The sequence below is a fragment of the Lepus europaeus genome, chromosome 6 (assembly GCF_033115175.1).
Source record: "Lepus europaeus isolate LE1 chromosome 6, mLepTim1.pri, whole genome shotgun sequence".
Classification (NCBI taxonomy): domain Eukaryota; kingdom Metazoa; phylum Chordata; class Mammalia; order Lagomorpha; family Leporidae; genus Lepus; species Lepus europaeus.
In genome coordinates, this window is record NC_084832.1 from 121,400,778 (window position 1) to 121,424,771 (window position 23,994).

Consider the following 23,994-nt stretch of genomic DNA (forward strand, 5'->3'; position numbering starts at 1 on the left):
CCCTCCTGCTGTGTGCTCACCCAGCCGCCCTCTTCACGGGACCCAACGATGACATGAGCCGTAGGGGCTCCATTTTGCTTCTGGTTGAGTTTTGCAGCCCAGCTCATCATCTGAACCCATGGACCCCAAGACCTTCCCACAAGCTTTATTTTCATACACCCACTTGGAATGAGCTCACATGCAATTTTATACCACGTCGTTTAAAAGTACAAAGTTAACACCTCAACTCAAACTGCACCTTCCATCTTCAACTTCTACTAAAAATGCATGAACAAACACCACCATACCCATATCACCTCACTGTTTCGGAGCCACATGCATTAGCAATGAGATCAGTGGGAAGAGCCCGAGTCTGACCTGAAAAGGGACTCTCTCGACAGCCAGATTTCATTCTGTTTCACGGTCTTCCAGGAGAACAGCAGCAGCAGCAGCACGGTGGACGCCATCAGGGTGGTGGCCCCACATCGGTTCAGCCACGTGCAGAGCTTGCTCAGTCCGTGCACAAAAAGGATGCAGTAGCCCATGCTGGGAGACAGGGTGGGAGAAACAGGGTTAGCTGAGCATGAGTCAACTCTGAGCCTTCGACCCCATGGAACCTATGTGTCCATAAAGCTTGGCCTGAGTGGAGAAGGAAACACCACCTCCCCCATCTTGGTCAACACTTGTATGTCTGCTCTCTAACGTGCTACACTAATGCACTTGTTCGTTCCTGGATGCCAGCACAGAGAACAACAGGATCATCCTGACAAGTCGAGGGTGCCCTGAGTTTTAACAGCTCGGGCATCTTGAGACATCCCCTTGTACGTCCTTGAATCCTCACTGGATCCTCTGACTCATGCCGCTCATGTCACTGTTATTACAGAGCTCTTAGCACCAAGTGCCCCAATGTGGAGTCTGTGCTGCAGCTGGTGCCACCACAGCTTTGCAAGGGGACAGTGTCTGAGGCTCCGTTAGCTCTGAGAGGGATGCCGGTCACCAAAGGGCATCCATCTCTCTTTCAAGGGATGGCCTGCAGAGGGCTTCTCCCACTCTGACAATCTGCACCCTTCTGCTTTGGAAGACCCATTTGCAGGCCGACTCCTGAGCCCATCCCGGACAGGCGGGACCGAGAGCATCCCCTGCTGACCCCGCCCAGCACCCCCAATAACCACAGAGTCCACATGGTGTCTGAGCGGCACTTCCACACAGGGCTGTCGGTTCTCTAAACGGCTGATGTGGTGGACGGCACAGGACCCCTCACACCATCTGCACCCACAGAGAGGCGTCCTGTCTGCTGGTGCCACTCACTGCTGCCGTGTGCACCGCAGCTGGACACTGCTGCTTTCTGAAGATGACCACTACGAATGCTACAGGCTCTCCTAACGATGTTGTCTGCATAATTAAACAGTCATTAGTCAGAAATGACTATCACTGGAAGCCCCAAATCAATACAGCCTGTGCACTTGTTCAATCATTTCTTCCTTCTTTCTGTTAGGTGACTGGCAATATTGCAGGAAGTAAAAATACAATTAGAAATGAAATACAGGCCCCTCCCTCAGTGAACGCCAACCTAGTAAATCAGGTTGTTTCTCCTTTATTTCTGTAATACTGTATTTATTTGTATGCGAGGTAGAGTCACAGAGAGAGAGAGACAGACAGACAGACATAGAGAAAGGTTCTCCATCCACTGCTTTACTCCCTACATGGCTACAACAGCCAGGGCTGAGCTGATCTGAAGCCAGGAACTTCCTCTGAGTCTCCCACGTAGGTGCAGGGGCCCAAGCACCTGGGCCATCCTCCACTTTCCCAGGCCACAAGCAGAGAGCTGGATTGAAGGAAGAACAGCTGGGACATGAACCAGTGCTCATATGGGATGCTGGCACTGCAGGCAGAGGCTTAGCCCACGATGCCACAGTGCCAGCCCCCAGGTTGTCCTTAAAAGGGAAATGTCTCCTCCCTTTCCTAAACATACATCACTGAACGCCTGTGCTTTCAAGAGCAGAGACAGAAGAGAGGCATCTTAGAACCACTGAAGACCCTTAGATCCAGCTCCCTATGTGTATGGGACTCACTGTTTAGCCAAAGGGAGTCACCACCCTACTCACCACCAGGACAAACGACCTGAGCTAAGGAGGCCACTGTCCGAAGCACTGGATTCAAGAGCTGCAGGGGCATTTCTGAGGCCTGGCATACTCCAGAACAAAATTCCTAGTGGAAAAAACCCATAAACTCCACTTCTACAACTCCCACGTTCAACTTTCAAAGCTCAGAGCTTCTCTACCGATGTACAATGGTACACACTAATGTTATCACTATTCTTGGCCAGAGGGACCGCTCGTGCTCTCATGAGCCCACTGCCACCCATTCCTCTAGCCCAGATGGAATGCAACCACCCACCACTGAACAGTCATTATGTAGCCAGGAATGCTCTCCTGGCTACATTGTGTCATACAGATATTTCACAAGCAACTGACCACCTACCTACACCATCAAAGATATCGAACAGGGCCAGCATGGTGGCATAGTGAATTGTCACTGCCTGCGATGCTGGTTTGAGTCCCGGCTGCTCCACTTCCAATACAGTTTCCTGTCAATAAGCCTGGGAAGGCAGCGGAAGATGGCCCAAGTACTTGGCTTCAGCACTCACATGGGAGGCCCAGAAGAAGCTCCTGGCTCCTGGCATCCGCCTGGCTCAGCCCTGGCCATTGCAACTATTTGGGGAGTGACCCAACAGATGGAAGATCTGTTTCCCTGTCTTTCCTGATGTGTCTTTGTAACTCTGCCTTTCAAATGAATAAGTAAGTCTTTTAAGAAACAAGACATTGAGCCCTACGTGGACAAGTGGACCACACTCATCCTCATGAAACTCACATGAGCGGGATACACATAGGGACACGTCACATGGAGAAAAATCATGCAGGGAAGGAGGCTGAGAGTAGGTGTGGGTGTTCAGGAAGGCCTCACAGCAAAGGCCTGAGATGCGGGGCCCAGGCCATGCACACAGATCTGCCTCCAGTGATAGTGCCACACAGCGTATGGTTTAAAGACGCGCTAAGCTGTATTACACATATCTACCTAGGTGTGCAAATCTCCTAGGCAGTATCACATTCTTAAAGACCTGACACAAACATCACAGCAATCCAGATGCTTCTCCATATGCGACTTCATCGTTAAACACTTCCCTGAATGCGTATCTCAACGGCCAGCACAGCACCTGGCTCTCTGCATCGCTGCAGGCTGCACGAGGCCTCGTTTTCTAAGTGGATCTGCAGGCTTTTCTGGCCTCTTGGAAGATGACATCAGAGCAGCTTCCTTTAGTCTGGTTTAGACGACTCTGGGCTGCTGACGGAGACCTCCAGGTAGAGCCCACAGGAACTCTGTTAAACCAACCGCCGCCACTCAAGAAAGCGAGAACCTATGGATGGTTTTAGGTCCATCCTAAAAAGCATTCTTCAAGCAAGCTTGGAAAGCAGCCCTGCAGAGACGGTAAGGTGTCTTCCTCTCCCTCTCCCTCTCTCACACACACACCATCTCTAATGCTATCTCCAATTTTGAAAAGGACTTTATTCACAACCTACTCAGCAGACAGCACTTAAATAACTGAAGACACTTCTATTTCTTTTACTTTTATGGCATTCAAAGAGAATTTAACAATTTTGAAGAGTCCAGAGGAGGGGACGCCACTGTGGCATAGTGGGTAAAACTGCCACCTGTAGTGACGGCATCCCACATGGGCACAGTTTTGAGACCCGACTGTTCCACTTTCAATCCAGCTCTCTGCTACGGCCTGGGAAAGCAGAAGATGGCCCAAGTCCTTGGGCCCCTGCACCCACAAGGGAGACCCAGAAGAAGTTCCAGGCTCCTGGCTTCAGAGTGGTCCAGCTCCAGTTATTATGGCCATATGGGGAGTGAACCAGCAGATGGAAGACCTCTCTCTCTCTGCCACTGCCCCTCTCTAACTCTTCCTTTCAAATAAATAGATAAATCTTTTTTTTTTTAAAAAAGAGAGTCCAGGGGCTGGCGCCATGGCTCACTTGGTTAATCCTCCACCTGCGGCACCGGCATCCCGTATGGGTGCTGGGTTCTGGTCCCAGTTGCTCCTCTTCCAGTCCCGCTCTCTGTTGTGGCCCGGGAAGGCAGTGGAGGATGGCCCAAGTCCTTGGGCCCTGCACCTGCATGGGAGACCAGGAAGAGGCTCCTGGTTCCTGGCTTCGGATCAGCATAGCACCGGCCATAATGGCCATTTGGGGGGTGAACCAACGGAAGGAAGACCTTTCTGTCTCTCTCTCATGGTCTAACTCTACCTGTCAATTTAAAAAAAAAAAAAAAAAAAAAAAAAAAAGATGGTCCAGAGGAAACCTAAATCTATTAAGTTTCATTCAAAACTTGTGAATCCCTGAGTAGCAAACTACGTGATGGCGAGTGGAGATCTTACTCGCGGGTCCTGGATGCCGGCCTCCAACGGTTAAACAGTCAAACCCTGGACCACAGAGTGGAGAACAGGGGTCTGAGGGCAGCCCAGGAAGGAGCGGGAAGTCCACGCTGCCTCGAGCTCACACCGAGCCCGGAAGCTGCAGACTTCTGCAGGCCAAGCCTCATTAGTGTCCCCACTTCCACTCCGTGCTTTCCTCATCACAAACCTCCGATGGATGGGGAGATTCTCCGGAACACTGACTACATTCGAAAGTGAGAATTAATTCATATTCCACAAAGAGTCGCCAAAGTCGTGTCTGCCCTCTCCTAGCCTCCCCTCCGCCATGTGAACGGTAGTGCTCCCGGGGTCCATGTGTGTATGTGGTTCTCCATGAAACAGGCTTCTTCCCTTGCCTTCCAGCGTATTTTTGGAACAACTGGAAGAAAAATGCCAATGCATCCACATTCCAAGAACCTTTCTCTTTTCCCTTTCTGAACCAACCTCATGAGGTTTCTTTTCAACCTCATGGTTCACCTCTAATTAAGAAGTCTAGGGGCCTGCCCAGTGGCACAGGAGGTTAATTCCGCCTCCTGTGGCGCCAGCATCCCATATGAACACCGGTTCGAGTCCCGGCTGCTCCTCTTCCCATCCAGCTCTCTGCTGTGACTTGGGAAATCAGAAGATGGCCCAAGTGCTTGGGCCCATGAATCCACGTGGAGACCAGGAAGAAGCTCTTGGCTCCTAGCTTTGGATCGGTGCAGCTCTGGCCTTTATGACCATTTGGGGAGTGAACCATCAGATGGAAGACCTCTCTCTCTTTGTCTCTCCCTATGTCTGTAACTCTACCTCTCAAATACATAAATAAATAAAATCTTTGGGGGAAAAAAACCTCTCTTCTGCAAATATGCCCGGGTCCTGGCACCACAAAAACCATCAGCTTACTTCCCAATTCTGAATTCTCCTGTTATTGATCTTGGACAAATTATTAGAATTCTTTAGTTCTTAATTTCCTTATTTGGCAAAAGGAAACAATACTTTTACAACATGTATAATATCTCATACACGCTAAACAAATGATTAAGGTATTAATTCAGAAAAGCATTAGAAAATTATTTTCTGCTAAATAAGAATATTATGAGGAAAGAAAGCCTTGTGTTATATTCCAGGTAGAGACCGATGCCTCGTTACAAAGCTTCACATAAGTAAATCCAAACCGGATTTACTTAGCTGATGTGCAACAGGCCACTCCCTGACATCAGGTGCTTTAGGAAAAGAGGGTTTATGTGCAAGGACTCAGGCAGGTGTGGCTCGATTCCTGGGCTGCTGGATGGACCGTGGCCTTGGATCCTGCAGTCTAATGTGTGGAGAGCTCAGGGCATGGTCAGCTTGTGCATGGACCTCGGGTTGGCCCACAGCGTGCATGGCCTTGCTTGAATGGCCAGTGACAGGGGCCAGCGAGCTTCCTTCAGAATGGCACAGGTGGGTTTGAAGCTGTCTGGGTCTGTGAGTAGCTTGGGTATCACTTTGCTTGATCAAGGTCAGAGTTCCTGAGAAGCTATCAAAAAAGGGGCTGACACGGGGACGTCAACTCCAAGGGCTGCCTGAGCCTTTGTGACTCAGGGTCTCGGCTCCGGCTTTACGCTTGTGTCACTCAAGCTAACGAGTTCTTCTCTTCAGAGAGGCTGCAGGCTATGGGAGGCATCCTGGGGCCTAATCAAAGACACCAGGGGTAGCAGTGCAGCTCCAGTCTCTACAGCAGGCTCCTGTAGCTTCCTAAGTGACAGGGATACAACAGAGACACTGCCTAATGCCCTAGGGCACTGCTAGGTTCAGAGGATCACAAGGGATCTCCTGCAGGATTCCCGCTTGCAGGTCCATGATGAAGGAAAGAGGAGTTCACTGGAGAAGAGGCTGGGACTGGCAGGAGAGCCGAGCTCTGGGGCCACAGAAGCTGCATCGACCACAGAGTCCCAGACGTCTGTACTCCAAGGCTGGCTTCTGCAATAATGCCAGGCAGCGGTTGTCTGGTGGGCAGCAGGGGCTTGGCCCAGAGGTCGAGAAGTGCTAGGATGCTGGTTACAGTCTACGTCCCACACTGGGGTGCCTTGGTTCAAATCCCAGTTCCTGCCGCTGACGCCAGCTTCCTGCTAACACAGACCCCGGGACACAGTGCTGATGGTTCCAGTGATGGGTGTCTGTCACCCCCATGGGAGATCTGCACTGAGCTTCAGGCTCCAGCTAGAGCCAGGGCAGGCATTCAGGGAGTGAACCAGCAGATGGCAGATCTCTGTTTCTCTGCCTCTCAACTAGAAATACACACACACACACACCCCTTATATTCTGAAAGGAGCTGCATGGGGCCAGCGCTGTGGTGTAGCAGGTAAAGCTGTCACTTGCAGTGCTGGCATCCCATACAGGTGCCGATTTGAGTCCCGGCTGCTCCACTTCTAATTCAGCTCTCTGCTATGGCCTGGGAAGGCAGTAGAAGATGGCCCAAGTCATTGAGCCCCTGCACCCATGTGGGAGACCCAGAAGCAGCTCCTGGCTTCTGGCTTTGGATAGGCCCAGCTCTGCCTGTTGCAGCCATTTGAGACGTGAACTAGTGGATGGAAGCTCTCTCTCTCTCTGCCTCTCTGTAACTGCCTTTCAAATAAATAAATAAATCTTTAAAAAAAAAAAGGTTACTAGAATGTGCATGTTCCCCTGTGCAGCACTGGAGAGAGAAGGGAAGAAGGAGGGGCACCACCAACTACAGATGCTGCTGACGGGAAGAGAGGCTGAGTGGCAACTCGGACATCCAATCACATCCTCCGGCAAAAACAACAACGCGGTGTGTAGAAGCCAAGGAGAAGGAACAGAGGCGAGGGGGTGCAGGAGAGATGTGCACCTGTGCTGTTTTGACTTCTAACCTCCTCTCCCCGCCAGGGTAGACTGAAATAATGACCTGCAATTAGCTGGCTTACAACACTTTCCACACCCATTATCCTCGTTAGTCTCATCTGGATCTAAATTACACCCTCCAAGTTGTACTTTCAAGTCCCGGTTCCCAAGAGGCTTGCTGCTCACAACTTAGGACAGAACCAACACAAGCATTCATCTTTGTAACAAGCAGGGTTCTGCAGCATCAAGACCACGATTCCAGTCAACAGGTGTCCTCCAAACGCATGTGCAGCTTGCACTCGGGGCTGAGAGTAATTACAGAGCTCGGCAGACTGGTCAAATAAGCACCTTGACCTTCATAACTGTGAAAACCGCCCATCAGTTAGCTTCCTCGGGTTCTGCTTGAGCAGCTCCTCGACAAGCCAGGTTCTTTGCCTGCCCAACCAACGCCCTGAACCACGTGAGTTTCAAACAAGGAAAGAAGCTGAACAGGCAAGCCGGGCTCTGTCTGCTTCCAGGCCCTCTGTTCTCCCCGTGGCCCAGCCTCCACCATCTCCAGGGCCTCATTAGGGCGGCTCAGCCTTGCCCCATCTATGACGGTCGATCGTGGGCTGAGACAAGACAGCTTTGTGGGTGATCCGAGCCACTGCTGAGGTATCAGACCCTGCTAGGAGCCCCCACCTCCTGAGGCAGGTGGGCAGGTGGGCGGGCGAGCTTCCCGCCTGCTCTCGGGCTGCGCCATCTCTTGGTAAAGCCGCCTGTGCTGCCTGCAGCGTGGGGGCCGACATCTCTCCCGCCGCCCTCCATCTCCTCCCGGTACCCGACACCTGCTCCTGGTTGCCGCTTGCCCCAGTGAACGTCTCAGCATCACTTGGCCTGGCAGTTTCCCAGGATGCCCCGTTCCTCCGTGGCGGAGGCCCCACACCAGAGCTCTGCAGCCATCAGGAGGCCCCACTGAGAGCCTGTGCTCACGGCAGGGGGGTCTTCTCCCTTCCTGGCCTCAGTCCAGGGACGCACCTGCCCCTCCCACTGGGCCCACACTGAATCTGACCAGCGCTAGGCAGTCAAGCCACAATCCACGGAAAATCCAGCACATGAAACGCAAGAAGAAAGCCCGTGGAGTTTCAGTCACTCCCAATCACAGACTGTCTGCTTCTGGTTCTGCCAGGCACCTGAGGGATGGCGCGGCACAGAGGTTATGGGTTTGAGATTTCTAGCACCAGTAAAATCCCCAGCAAGGCGGGGGTGGCTGGGAGAGGAGGAAGCCACAGTGCCCCTACCCCCTTGCTCTCATCAGCACAGGAACACTGAGCTCTAGGCAGACACCATGCCACAGTTTTATGAAACTGCAGATTGGACTTTAAGAAAAGTGGGTGCCATGGCCATTCTTTCTCCCTGCACCTGCAATGTGGGCACACAGCTGTCAAGATCTGCCACGCCTCGCTAAACAGGCAACTGCACAGGAAAGCCAGCCCTCATTTCACAGTCAGGAGAAGGGCAACCTGGCCCCATTCCACGACTCCCCCGGGACGGCCAGGCAGGGGTGACCCGGGCGGTACTCACGCCCCACTCAACGCTCTTCCTCCTGCATTTGCTAAACTCCCAGGATCCTCTGCAGCCTTCTTGCTTGACAAAACTTAGATGCACTCCCTGGGGCTGAGCCCTGTCCTGCAGCAACCGAGACGCAGAGGTACAGAGACTTCCTAGGAGAGTCCCCGCCGTCAGAGGACGGGGAGGTGTGTGGCTTCAGAGGAGGCCTGGACCACTTTGCCTTCCAAGAAGCGTACCCTTCGCCAGTGTCGTATGGGAGACCGTGGGAGAGGAACAACTCCACTTGGAGTCTACTGCTCCTGTCTGCAGCTACTTCTCAGGATGGACACTGAATAAAGGCTGCCTCGTCTTCTGAGCTCCCACACCCACGAGAGCAAGGGTGCCACAATACCCATGGCATTGCTTTCTAAAGGTGTGGGGTCACGGTTTAAAAACCTGTACTTATCTTCATTTGATTAAAAGGCAGACAGAGAAAAAGAGACAGAGATCTTCCAGCTGCTGGCTCAGTCCTTAAAAGCCCACAACAATCAGGTCTGGGCCAGGCCAAAACCAGGAGCCAGGAACCTCACCCGGATCTCCCCCGTGGGTGGTAGGGACCCCAGCACTTGAGCCGTCACACGTTACCTTCCAGGGTGCACACTGGCAGGACACTGCAATCGGAAGTGGCGAGACAACTTGAACCCAGGCTCTCCCACGGGACACAGGTGTCCCAAGCAGCATCTGAACTACTTGCCCTCAAATTTCTTGCCCTCAAAAGCCCAAGGCCAGTTTTAATTTCCCCCTGTTCCCTCGGATTCCTGCTATGTGACTTCCCTTCCTAAAGCCTCAGACACTCTAGATCAGCTCAATCCCAACACTGCTGGTGCCTCCAACCACTCAGGAGAATTCTCTTCCCTCTGTACCTACCGCAGGCCTCCCAGAGCCGCTCAGGAATCTGCTCTTCAGCCCTGAAGCGAATAAATCAACCATCGTCTGACCGAGGAGTCACTCTCTGATCACGTTCTATAAAGTCATCAAAGGGCTCTCAGCAACTAGTTTATTTTTTTGTTTTTTTGTTAGGCAAAGTAGACAGTGAGAGACAGAGAGAAAGGTCTTCCTTTGCCGTTGGTTCACCCTCCAATGGCCGCTGCGGCTGGCGTGCTGCAGCCAGCGCACCGCGCTGATCCGATGGCAGGAGCCAGGTGCTTCTCCTGGTCTCCCACGGGGTACAGGGCCCAAGCACTTGGGCCATCCTCCACTGCACTCCCGGGCCACAGCAGAGAGCTGGACTGGAAGAGGGGCAACTGGGACAGAATCTGGCATGCTGACCGGGACTAGAACCTGGTGTGCCGGCACCGCAGGTGGAGGATTAGTCTAGTGAGCCGTGGCGCCGGCCAGCAACTAGTTCTGCTTCATCAAGCCTAAGGAACAGTCGCTCACTGAAGGATCCTCATGCAGTTTTTATAAAACACCAAAAAGACAGCCATGAAACTCTATGCTCCCCGAGACAAGCAGGAGAACATTTCTGTGAGTGGCAGATGTCATCTGCTCAGAACACCCACCGACCGGGACCTGGCACTGCCCACCGGCAGGAGACACTGCTCTGGCGTGTTGGGGTGGACACAGCTCTGGCCTTGGAAGCCAGGCCGTGCTCAGCAAACAGCGCCTTTCTGTCCCTTGCATCCACAGATTCCAAAGTGCAAAGGAGAAGAAGTTGGCATTCTCGGCCTCTTCTGGCTCAGGCCAGAGGCAGCTGGTGGGTGGCGGCAGGCTCGCTGGCGGGCGTGGAGGCAGAGGTCCAAGGGGCGCTGCTGGTCTGATTGCTCCCTGGCCTTTTGGGCGCACTCAGGCTTCAGTATCACCTACTTGACTTCTGCGCCCCCAACGGGTGAGCGCTGGCTTCCGAGCAGCCGGAGAGAAACGCGGTGGATGGGAGGTTCCGCTTCTTTGGGAAGAAATGAAGTTCTTTACCGCACCTGCCTGCCGTCACCGGCGTTACTGGGGCAGCGCCGAATGCCTGCACAGGGAGGACCACCCGTCCCTCCAGCGAGGTCACCGAGCCCACTGCGGGTACCATCCTTGGGGAGCCCGGGCTCCAATGCTGTGGAAAGCGGCCACTTCCGGGCAGGTCCACTCTGAAAGAGCATCCGCGGAGAGAAGCTTCCTGTGTGTACGGGTCTGGGCCATCCATGCCCACCCGCAGGCTGCTTCAACAGAGCTGTCTTTAGCCAGGGCCCCGGCCTCACCACGGGTCACCCGCCAAGACTTTACAGTTTCTTGGTCTTCCATGTTTTACCCACACGGGTGCAGCTGCTGAGGGTTGGGTGAAACTGTTTCCTGAGAAAGCCTTCTAGAAGGTTCCCCACATGGGCTGGCACTTCCCTTTCTGTGCTTTTAAAAATTCTGTTTATTGATTTTTATTTTCATTTAAAAGAAGGGGAGCAGAGATGGCAGGATAAAGAGATTGAGAGAGACAGAGTGAAACGGAATCTCCCATCCTATCTGCTGATTTCTAGGGCAGAGCCAGGCCAAAGCCAGGAGCCAGGAACTCCGTCTACATCTCCCACATGCACACAGGGGCAGGAACTCAACCACTTCTGCCATCACCTGCTGCCTGCCAAGACGCACACAAGCAGGAACCAGAACCAGGCGCTGACAAGGGACACAAGCATCTCACACAGCAGCCTAGCTACCAAGCCAGCTCCCACCCCAGACTCTGTGTTCCGACTCAGCCTGGACCACTGCAGCTGTCCAATTTTAAGTAACAGTGGAACCAGGGCTGTAAGCAAAGCAGCTCCTTTCAATTTCAGTTCCGGGAAGGACTTTACGGGATGACTGGGACCCACAGGAAGTGCCACACACACGTTTCAGAAACTCCAGCTTCCCAAACTGGAGTGCTCTGTCAACCGTGCCCGAGTGACCCGACCCCTTTGTCAGCCCCAGGACCCACGGAGGGCAGCGAGGTAGCCCCACCTCCCCGACCCCAGGGGTTGTTATCTGCTCGGACTGCACCTCTGGAGGGGACGTGGCTGGCTGGGCACAGGGACGGCCTGGGCATCGATCCAGCAGTCAGTGGCAGTAAAGAGAACCCCCTCTGGGGCTGGCATTGTGCTGCAGTGTGTAGGGCTGCTGTCTGTCAAACTTGCCATCCTATATGAAGCAGATGAAAATAAGAATCCCAGTCCTTCCGTGCCTTCCAGGGAAGCTGTCTGGAGGGTGAGAATTCCGTCAGAGGGCGACCCTGGGGGCCCCAGCTCTGTCACGGCTGCGGCACCTCTCAGAGTCCCAGTTTCAGTTTTGTACAATGGAGATAAAGGCAGCAGGGAGCCGATCTCCATGGCAAACCACATCCCAGGTCTTGACCACGATGATCTCAATGACCACAACGGAGCAGCTGTCACCCACTTCACGCAGGTGAAGAAAGTCACTCCTGGCGGCATCGCTGTCATGTGGGAGCTGGAACAGGAACACAGGCCCTCAGACGTCAGGGGCGGGCTGTGAGCCACCGTGGACAGGGAGAACTAACAGCTGAGAACAGTGCCTACAACGTAAGCTCAGTCACAGTGTACTCTCAGTATTAAGACAGCATCAGTAAGTGCAATGTATTTTTTAAAATATTAGGACCCATTAAGCCTTCTGCATAAAAGATCCCATGTTGTTCATCAACAGTTAGGACAGCTTTGAGGGTATACACGTTTGTGGTCTGAGATTCCAGCCCGGCGTTTCCAGCCATACAACCAACCGTGGACGACGGTACGCCTGCGCCCAGGCCCCGGGGACTGGTCTCAGCAGAAACACATCACCTGCAGACCGCTGTGCCCTGGGCCTCCTGTGGGACACACGTTCCTTGTCACCCACGCCAGAACACGAAGTGTTGTATCGTGATTTTGTGTCAGCAACTAGTATTTACCGAGCAACAACCTCTCGCCCAAGTTGTGCTCAGGGCAAGCTGCAAATGAAGGGGCCTTGCCCTTCCTCCAAAGTCAGAACGAGGCTGGACCCACAGACCTGCGAGGGTGGCCTCGTGAACCCCCACCCCAGTCTCCCTGCTCACCCCCACGCTCACCCCCGAATCAAGTCAGAAGAACACCTGCTACGTCTCCATGCTGTCAGGGATTTGGCTTTGGCTAACTGAAGACTACAGAACTCACTTCTAATGATGTCTGTTTTTAACTCTCTGGGGCAGTATCATTAATAAAAAAGGATTTCCTCCTAATAATATTAGGTTTATGATACCACCTTTGAGAAAACTGCATTCTTATAGAATCTACAGAACTAGACCCAATTTTTCTAAACAACAGCATCATAAACCCAAAGATTAATTTGAAGCAGTTTTATCAACATCTCTGTTTTAAAAATGAGAAAAGCTGGGTGCAACCACGCTTTGTGTCTTGCTCAGGATCACACAACACAGAGCCAGGGCTCTGTCTCCTGGCTCGGCCACACGCCCAGGCACACGCGCTTGCACCTGACGCAAGCCAACCAATATTTCTAGAATAATCTTAACTAGACGTATTTGGACAAGGAGGGTGTGGCACGTGACTACAGCTGCCATCATGAATACGGTCAGGTCAGCACATCATGAACTGGCCAGCTCCCAGCTGCAGGAACGCTGGCGAGGGGGGATGAAGCCGTGCCAAGGCGAGTGCCCCAACCCTAGGGGCTGTCCCCACAGTGGAGGCCCAAGGGATCTCTCTGTCGCACATGGCGGCCGGCAGAGGGCAGGTCTCGGCAAGAGGGAGTTGCGGGGGATAGTTACCTAGGCATGTAAAGGACTCTCTCGGCCACCACAAAGCCCACCCTGAAGAAGAGATTGCTGGCTGGAATGAACGGCAAGACCAGGAACAACAAGCCCACTAAGACTTCCTTGTGCTCCAGTCTCTGAAACACACAACAGTGAAGGACACGTTAATGTTGCATTCCACGTCAGTCGGCATTTACCCCGCTCTTTCTTTCTCAAGTTCACAGCGCAGGCATGAGTACAGCAGAGCACTGCACGCCGTCGCATGGCTGAGTGGGTTATAAAGAGCCCCGCTGGTGCACCTGCTGGCATGTCCAACACGCACAGTCGCCAGCACGCACACACTCGCCACCCGTGAGCTCCCGGGCCGGCACGGGGCGCTCAGCCATCACCGGGATCTTTCTGGGTGCACCCTAACGCTGCCCTGCTCCTTGGCCCCAGGCGCCTAGTTCCCAAGGAGCAAAGCAGCTGCAGAGACTCCAGCACAATTAGGCACCACGCAGAATGTAATGATGCGTCCGCTCTGAAACAGAACACACATGCATATATAAATAACAGACTGCTCTTCCGGAGAGGAAGAGCCAAACACAAAAGAAATTGACGACTACGGGTAAACTGTGAGGCATCAATGAAGGGGTTCATCAGAGCTGAGGAGTTTCTTAGCCCCTGGGCCAGCAAGCGTTTATTTCATCTTTTTAACTTAAATCATCAAAGGGGTTGGCACTGTGGCGTAGCAGGTAAAGCACCACCTGCAGGGCCGGCATCCCATATGGGCACCAGTTCTAGTCCTGGCTGCTCCACTTCCCATCCAACTCTCTGCTATGGCCTGGGAAAACAGTGGAAGATGGCCCAAGGCCTTGGGCCCCTGAACCCACATTGAGACCTGGAAGAAGCTCCTGGCTTCAGATCGGTGCACTCTGGCTGTTGCGGTCAAATGGGAAGCGAACCAGCAGATGGAAGACCGATCTCTTTCTCTCTCTCTCTCTCTCTGTCTTCCTCCCTCCTTCCCTTCCTTCCTCCCTCCCTCCCTCCCCTTCTCCTCTCTCTGTGTAACTCTTACTTTCAAATAAATAAGTAAATCTTTAAAAAAAAAATCATCACAGTAATTCATTAAATCGACAAAAAGTCTTTCTCTGACACTGTATACATTAATTTGTAATACATTCTGTCCTCTAAAATGAGCAGAAAAACTGTTTATTGCTAATAATATTTTGTAATAGATATTGTAACAACTATTTGTATTTTTATTTATATATATGAAATATATATACCATACATATATAGTGCATAGAAACATACGAAGACAGTTCTATTTAAAATAGGCCTCAGTGTATGGGAAAGCATTATTCCTAGTTTCTAAAAGAAAATTTAATCTGAAAACCAAATAGAACATTCCATGTTACCATTTACGACAAACATTTAAAATAGTCCATTACTTTTAATAACTGAGTAAGAATGAGAAAGATAATTTCACAAACATAAATAAAAGCCCCTAATAGAAGCCACAAACCTTTTATGTATGCAAAGTAAAAATTTTAAGTATCGTGGCATATTTTTCACCTGGATTTTATTTAAGTTTCGGTTTCATTGTCCACAGCACAGAGAGTAAATTTCAGAGTGACACCATATGATCTGAATAGTTTTCTTTAAATAATTAATGGTTCTTTAAGTAATGTTCTCTTTTTTCCCTAAAGAAACCACAACCTTTATGATTAAAAGAAAAAAGAAGAAAAATACAGGTTATGTAACAAGCTTCCAACTCAGATGCATGGAATAGGATGTCACTTTTCTATGAGTTACCAAAATAAAGCAAAAAAGGTTTAAAAAAAGGTCAATGCCTTTCATTAAAAAGCTGTAGGTTATCTCTGAATTGAGCTTACACTTTGAGTTCACCAAGTACCTTTCAGTTTGAGAACTTAAAGGACGTAATCTGAAACAGAATGAACATTCTCACAAGAATCCTATCACATCGAGGCTTAGAATTTCTTACTTGCATTGAAAATTCCCACGACACAATGAGTGCCTTGTTGCGCATTCTTCATGAACTCGGAGCCCATTACTGAGTAAGTAGCACGCTGCTCTTTTTTTTACAGGTGTGCTTTGATGTTTTACAGAAAATCCATGACTGCTTTTGGCTCCCTTCAAAAGCTTAAATAGTTTTCCTTTAAAAAAAAAATTCACAGACCTTCCCAAAGGCATTTCTAGAAAGAATGTAACACGACGTATTAGTTTATCTATGCATTAAAGCGTGCAGATGCAAGGAGCCTCCAACCAGGCTATTTCCCAAGTCCCGGATCATGTTCCACGTAACGAGCCCTCATCATGGCCAGCAGAGAACGGCTCCCACGGGATCTCCTGGAGGCCGGGCCTCACATCCCCACGTCATCCTTCCACTGGACAGCGCCACCTTCCTCTACAGAGCCTCCAGTGCCCAAGCAGCCACCATGATGGCAGATGCACACATCCTTGTGGCGAGGGTGCCAACCTGCCTGCCTCCTTCTTCCCCATCACGTACGTCCCACGGAGCTGCCGCTGCTGGAGACCAGGAGATGGGGCAAAGCGGCCGATCATGCTTGCCAGACAGATGACGTGCGGATGGATGGAAAACACAGGCTGGGGGCACCTGCTCCTACGCGGGTCTTCAGGTGTTTCTTTCTTTCCCAACAACCAACCCTGTTGCCACTGCACATCGAGCAGCGTGCTGAAATTTCCTAGAATGAAAACGCCTGGGAGGGGACCCAATTTTGTACCCCCTGGATCACAGATGTGACAAAATTGGCTAAATAATTTATAGATAATTTATAATTTATAGATGCAACTAAATAATTTACAGCTCATTTCAGATGAAACTCAAACAACAGGGAAGAAAAGAGAAAACATGTGGTATTTCCCCAAGGACACACAAAGCACTCATTTCTCAGAAAAGGGGCAAATGCACGCTGACTTACTCCCAATGATGCTGGGGACAGGAGAGATTTGAGGGTTACAGGAGCTCATGAAACAGCCTCTGGTGGTAATGTACGCCTTCTGTCCTGTTAACTTTGCAACTTCAGAAAAATTATCTATTTCTCTGAGCTTTGAGGGGGATGAAATGGCAGCGTATTAAGACCACTATTCTGGAGGACAAAGGTGTGGCAGATTCATGGTGACAGGTGTTGACTTTCATTTTTCTGTCCTGGCTTGGGAAGAAAATAAAGAATCATCCCTTGGAGCCACAAGGAAGTCAAGGTTTGAACAGCCCTGCACAGGGCGATGACACAGCCAGCTTGGGATGTTGTGGCTGCTCCCTCCCCTGCCTACCCCGGCTCATGCTTCATAGGAGAGGTCCCGGATGAAGACGCGTTCACACTGAGATGCACACACAAGTACCCAGGCCAGTGGCGTGGGGTGTGTTCACCAAGAGGCCTCTCTCTGCCCGACTCCACAGGGACAGCATCTCCTGCAGGCTGCCCCCTCCCACTGAGGCAGAGACCAGGCTGTCCCAAGGAAGCTTATCACCCAGCTCTACCACGGCATTTTCTTCCACCTCGAACTTGGCCTCGGAGACACGTTCAGCACATTTAGGGCATGAGCGAGTTCACAGCGCTCCCAGTTCTATTTCAGTCCTAAGGATTTATTTGGCAATGCTAGGCTCTAGCTGCCTGCATGCAATTTACCAGTCCCCAGGAAAGCTGATGACAGGCAATCTCCCCCCTTCAGCCCTGGGATTAAGGCATTTGCCATGCTGACAACTGGCACTGCTGAACACTTGCTAGGTGCTCTATCTGGGTCTATACTTCCTCCACCAGCTTCCAATAGAGCAAATTCAAGGGTCAGGGTCCTTTAAAATATCATGAACTTCAGAGCCACAAAGCCCCCAGGATTACTGACGCCACCAAGGCTGATGATGACTCAAACTAGAACTCCCAGATGGGGAGTGCATCTCACCCTCAACACTCTAATTCAGAGGCAGCAGGTGATGGCCCGAAGACTCGGGGCCTTGGGACCAAACAGGGGACACCCAGAGGGAGCTCTGGGCTCCTGGCTTTGGCCTGGTTCCACCCCAGCTGTTGCAGTCATCTGGGGTGTGAACCAGAGGATGGGAGATCTCTCTCAGTCTGCCTTTCAAATAAATAACATAAATAACTCATTGAGAAAAATAACTCAGAAACCAAGAAGAATGCCTTTGTGGCCAATGGCATGCTAGATGCAGAGAGAGCCTGGCTGCCCTGGACAATGGAGCTGTCTGAGCTTTGCACAAGGCATCCCATCCCTCATCCCTGCCCAGCCGCCATGAGCCCCAAGCAGCCCTCATGTGGAGCGACCCACACCGCCGTGGCTGCTTTCCCTTGAATTTTAACCGTTTTTCCACCTCCTCCTGCACCTGGCTGGGGCTGGGCTCGCTGGTAGACTGCAAGGCTCCTGTCTGAGCAGGAGCAGGTGCTGGGGACCATTCGGCTCCTGTGCCTGCCCCCCCAGGCCATCTGGGAGGTGTTGCCATGGCACGTCAGCTCCACTAACCCTGCCCACTTCACAGAAACCCTGCTCATTCCCACAGTGACCACACCATGTGTTTCCTGCCAGGATTCTGGCTGATCTGGGACCAGAGTCAGAAGAAACAAACAGAAGCAGAAACACAGACTCCAAGAGCAGGCCAGAATCCCAGTTCATGTGAGCTGACGGCTCCAGCACACCCAGACTAGCTCCTGTCTTTTCAATGCCAGGGCCATTGTCTGTCCGTTACGTTACAGCAACTTGAGTCATCCTTTTTAAGACCACTGAGCTATGAACAACAGTAAATGTTGTATAAAAGCAGTAAAGACAAATCTCAATCCAAGAGAGCTTTCCATTTTACGTGCACAAACAGAGGCAAGAGGGAGGCAGGGAGAGAAATCTCCCTCTGCTGGTTCATCCCCCAAATGCCTGCAACAGTCAGAAGCCTGGAACACAGTGCAGATTCCCCACATGGATGCCGGGTGGGGGGGGCAATCACTTGAGCCATCACCTGCTGCCTTCTAGGAAGTGTATCAGCAGGAGCTGGAATCAGGAGCAGAGCCGGGACTCAAACCCAGACACTGTGGTAGGGCATTCGGGCCTCCCAGTGGCATGGTAACCAAACCCTGGGGCAGCTTTTCACCTGGCAAATGAGGTAGAAGCCAGGCTAACAGCTGTTGTGGCTATTTCAGTGTGAAAGGCACACCACACTGCTGACAACTCAAACCAGACCCAGACCAGGACGGTCAATCCCAGGGGGAGACGGAGGGGACAGTAAGAAAAGTCAGAACTGACCCGCAGAGGCTCAGCTGCCCCTGCCACATTCCTTGGAGACCACACACTCATCCCCGAAGCCCAGGGCCCAAAGCCCACAATGCCGCAGTGACCCGCGGCGGGCACCGGGAAAGGTGCCACTTCCTGCTTCCCTTGTTTGAAGTCGATGGTAGAAGCCCAGAACGCCGTGGGTTCAGGATCACAGCCCCAGTGCTGCCGGTCCGCACTCTAGCTCAAGCTGCTGATATCATTTCTTCACTTTCACGAGCCCCATCATTTACCCAGAAAAGCATGGGGAGTAAAATTCTAACAGGGGATATGAATGAAGAAAGCGCGCCCCCTTGGAGGCACGGCTGATTTGCACTTTGCGTGTCCCCTCCGGGCCAGTGTCATCTCTGCCTTTCCACACCCTATACAGCTCTGGCCCAGGGGCACTGCACACGCAGGTGCACACACGGTCAGCGGCAGGTTGAGCACAGCACACACAGGCTGACAGCGGAGAACCCTGCTCTGATTCTGGCCTTCATTTTTTTTTCTGCTCAGAGTTTTTTGTTTGTTGGTAAGCAACGATGTGAACCTTCTTGGAAACCCTAGTTCCTCACCTCCAAACGCCTCATTTCACAGGAGCACACCACTCCTTTTCAGGGTTAAATGAAGTGGAAAAGTAAAGCTTGCAGGTTGTTAACTGAGAATAAACAAGTTCCTAGCTTTATTTGAAAACCTGCATTACATTCTGCTTAAGTGTGCTTTTAACTGTTTAAAGAAAACTAAAAGCAGAATCTTTCAGAAGGCAGTTTTTCAGAGTCAATGGATCAAGTGCAAAAACCTCCATTCTCTTTATGTTACTCAAGCCTGAGTAGAGAGTTAGGGGATTAATGCCATCAGAAACAATGTTGTTGAAGGAACCTCCTCCTGATTGTCATCAAACTGTTACTGGAAATGTACTTCTTCTCTTCATCTTTCTCCATAGCTCAGACCAAAAAGGAAAAGGCAATGGAAAGCTACACGAGCAGGGTCTTCAAAAAGTTCATGTGATGGAGCCGGTGCTGTGGTGTAGTAGACGAAGCCTCTGCCTGCAGCACCGGCATCCCATATGGGCGCTGGTTTGAGTCCCGGCTGCTCTGCTTCTGATCCAGCGCCCTGCCAATGCACCTGGGAATACAGAAGAGGATGGCACTCTGCACCCATGTGGGAGATCCAGAAGAAGCTCCTGGCTCCTGGCTTCAGATGAGTTTAGCTCTGGCCATTGTGGCCATTTGGGGAGTGAACCAGTAGATGAAAGACCTCTCTCTCTCTTTCTGGAACTCTGCCTCTCAAATAAATGAAGAAATATTTAAAAACAAAAATTAAAAGTTCATGGGAAATGCAGAAGATAGAAAAACAAAAACCCATGAGTTTCAAACACTGTCCACAACTAAAATAAAGTTACCTCTTAATTCTATTTCTCAGTAAACTGAGATATTTAAATGCAAAGATTAGAGAGACAGGAGATATCTCTAAAATAACACATTTTCTGAAGTCCTGACCCACTTATAAGTTGTTGTGCAGTTTACACAAAAATGAGACCCACCCTCCGAGGGGCAGTAAAAATCATCTGGCAAGCTGCAGAGAGGAGAGGAAGAAAAACAAGTGTGTCTTGAGCACACGCCAAACGCCAGGCACCCACGCTAACATATTCCCGGCGATCTCAGGATGTTAGGACAAGCGGGGAAAATGAAGAGAATGAGGCCAAGAGAGCCGAGGACGCTGCTCGGAGCCGTCTGATCGGCGAGAAGCACGGGTTTCAGGCCAAGGTCTCACTGCCTGCCAAGCCCGCCTCTTCCCCTCACTGCAGGACGATCTTGGCAGGCTCTCAGTGGACGTGGTCCCCTCCGAACGGCGGAGTCTCTACTGCTGATTGTCCAGGACATCTCAACTGTGAGGGCCCCCGGCAGAGGTGTCCGTGGCTCACTGTGGCCGAGGGATGCAGGCACAAACCCTCCAGCCACAGCCACAGCGCATGCTGCACAGGGCGTCAGGACTTGTCAAGTGTTCTGCCGGCACCAACCTGGGGAGGCTGGAGACGGCCCAGCTCCTCCCCTAACGTCCGGGCTCTCAAAGGTCTCGCAGACAAGGTGCACTGACCACAGCAGCATGAGACAAGACTAGAAAGAGCGTAGCTATTGGATTACATGTCAGCATCTCTGGAGAACACAGACGCATGCGTGAAGGGAAGATGAGACTCTCTTCTGAACTCAGAACTCAAACTCTGGGGAAAGCGCCCTTCCTGATAGGAACCGAACAGAACGGCCAGGTTCCACTGACTACAGAGGGCTAAGGTGAGCGGACAGCGCAGGGGACAGAGGCCTTCTGATTCTTCTTAGTTTTAGTTACTTGAAAGGTAGAGAGGAAGACAGTGAGATCTTCTATCTGCTGATTCACTCCCTACACGCCCACGGGAGCTGGGGTTGGGCCACACTGAAGTCAGGAGTTGAGAACTCGATGTGGGTCTCCTAGGAAGGTGACAGGAACCTAAGTACTTGAGTTCTCACCTGCTGCCTTTCAGGGTGCACATTAGCAGGGAGCTGGGTGAGAAGCGGAGCTGGGACTTGAACCCAGGCACTACGTCAGGGGACGTGAGCATCCCCTGCGGTGTTAATAGCTGTGCCAGATGCCCACCCACCCCTCAATTTTTAAACAGCTGTTTATTTATTTGATAGGTAGAGTGACAGAGAGGGGGAGAGAGATACAGAGGAACAGAGAGAGCACGCTTCTATGTTCTGGATCATTCTTCAAATGACTGCAATAGCTGAGGCTGGGCCAGGCTGGGCCAGGCTGAAGCCAGGTGCCAGGAGCTCCATCTGCATCTCCCACGTGAATGTAGAGGATCAAGTACTTGCATCATCACCATCCACAGCATTCCAGGACCCACACTGGCTGGAAAGTAGACAGGAAGTAGACAGCTGGGGCTCCGACAAGGCCTTCCAGCATGGGATATGGTCACCAGCCAGCTGCACCACACTACCCACTCCATCCCACCGCCAACAGCAGCCCTGCCAGATTTTATATGTACCTATACCTGCCCAATGAATTGCTATTCCTCTAAACTTCTCTACTTAACACTGAACTGTTTGCCAGTGGGCTGTTTATGCAGGAGTCATCTGGGAGTGGAACACCATGATCATCAATCTCACGATGTGTCTGTCATAGCATTCACTCAGGCAGATGGATTCGGCAGATCTAAAGAGCCGCGTTGCTCATGCACTCACATGAGGGTACTTTAATAAGTTCACGGGAAAATGGAATTAAAAGTTAACACGCATCTTCCACGCATCTCTTGAAACGCCTTCCATATGCAATGAGCTGGAAGCCAGCAATTGGCCTCAGGGAAAAGGGGAGACTAGGAGAGGTACATTCAGGGTACATCAGAGAGCCCTAGCTTGAGGGCAGGCCCGGCGTTGGGGGTCAGAGATGCAGTAGACAGGGGGACATGTGAGCAGAAGCTCAATCTTATGTCAGGGAACTTCTCAGGTTGGAAGCAGGCGGGTATGTCCACGACCCAGCTGCCCGGGGCTGGCACCATGCTCTCCACATCCAGTCCGAAGGTCAGACAGAGCTGCCTGTCACGAGGCAGACCGCAGGATCCTAGGTCAGGAGCTAGAACTCCCTAAGGTGACCCAGGGTGGGGCGGAGGCAGGACCGACATCACTCATCTCCCTCTTCAAGGATTCATTTAAGAGCCAGCATGGATCTGAGCATGCAAATAAAGTTAGGCATGAATTAGCACCGATGAAATGGAGGCATTGGATGTACGCTCACATGTGTGTCTCATGAACACGCAGATGCCTGGCAGAAGTGGTTTCCCTCCTGTGACCACCATCAACTCCCTCCATCAAAGCTACCCAAAGCAGGATGCTATCAATGTCTTCATCATTATGAGACACGGTGTTTCACTTCTGCACGCAGTGAGTCAGGCTCAGCAGGAGGCACGACTCCTGTACCACCTTGGAACGTCACACAGAGGAACCATCCCTTTATTTGGGGAGTCAGGATCCCGACTTTTATTCCAAGTTCTTGCCCCACAGTGCTAAGAATTCAAAGCAGGGAATAAACACAGTGCAGAAGTCAGAGCAGATGTAGTGAAAGTGAGAGAATCCACATTCACATGAGAGTGGGGTCGACCCCACACGTAGACACCTGTCATGAACGGGGCACAGGGTTGCCTATGAGCAGCGAGCGTAGGAGGCCAACGAAGGACCAAGCAGAGCAGGAAGTCAAAAGGCAAAAAGAGGTGCTCCCAGGTGCGACAGCCCCTTTTATGGGGCAGAGGATGGCACCCTAACTGAATATACAAACAGGGAGGAGTCTGGGTGGGGTTTAGCGTGTGGGAGGCTTTCCTGGAGCTTCACGGCACCTCCGTGTGGAACTTAACTTCCCTGTGGCCACCGTGGCCTCTGCTCCTTCTTGGTCCCAGATCAAACACAGGTGCATCGTGGGAAAATGGAAGTATTCGACTGATAGGTAAAGGGGATAGAGTTCCAATGCAGGACTACACAGAAACCATGAAAAAATCTTGCAGGGGCCAGCACTGTGGCGTAGAGGGTAAAGCTGCCACCTGCAGTGCTGGCATCTCATATGGGTATCAGCTCAAGCACTGAGTGCTCCACTTCCGATCCAGCTCTCTGCTACAGCCTGGGAAAGCAGTGGAAGATGGCCCAAATCTTTGGGCCCCTGCACTTGTGTAGGAGGCCTGGAAGAGGCTTCTGGCTCCTGTCTTCAGATGTGCCCAGCTCCAGCCATTGCGGCCACTTAGGGAGTGAACCAGTGGATAGAAGGCCTTTCTCTCTCTACCTCGGCCTCTCTGTAACTCTGCCTTTCAAATAAATAAACCTTTTAAAAAAACCTTGCAGCTCACCTATTCCTACCTAATCTTCCTACCCATTTCCCCCAGGCCATCTCTGTTCTATAAGCCAGGCAGAAGCAGCCACAGAAAACCCCCTAATTTCGTTTACTTAGCAAAGATCTCAATCTTTAAGAACAGCATTTCCTAAAGAAGTGATTCGCCATACTTTAGCACACAAACTACAGAGATATGTTCAGCTCACGTCAACATTACTACATATGAAAATCCAAGTTCAGTAAGCTAAAAGGAGCTAAAAGGAAAAAGCAAACTCAAAATTAACCTGCAAAATTGGACTTGTGGAAAACTACTACGAACACATCT

General features: G+C 51.5%; 1 protein-coding gene across 4 annotated transcripts in view; it reads right to left on the reverse strand.

Moving 5' to 3' along the window:
- Positions 1 to 23,994, reverse strand: part of TMTC1 (transmembrane O-mannosyltransferase targeting cadherins 1) — a 243,968-nt gene that overhangs the window by 85,678 nt on the left and 134,296 nt on the right. For all 4 annotated transcript variants that reach the window (XM_062195022.1, XM_062195020.1, XM_062195023.1 and 1 more), the window contains 2 exons: positions 13,563 to 13,684; positions 358 to 525 (listed from right to left, as the gene is read on the reverse strand). In XM_062195022.1, coding sequence (XP_062051006.1) covers positions 358 to 525; positions 13,563 to 13,684 — 290 coding nt within the window. The remainder of the gene's footprint in view (positions 1 to 357; positions 526 to 13,562; positions 13,685 to 23,994) is intronic.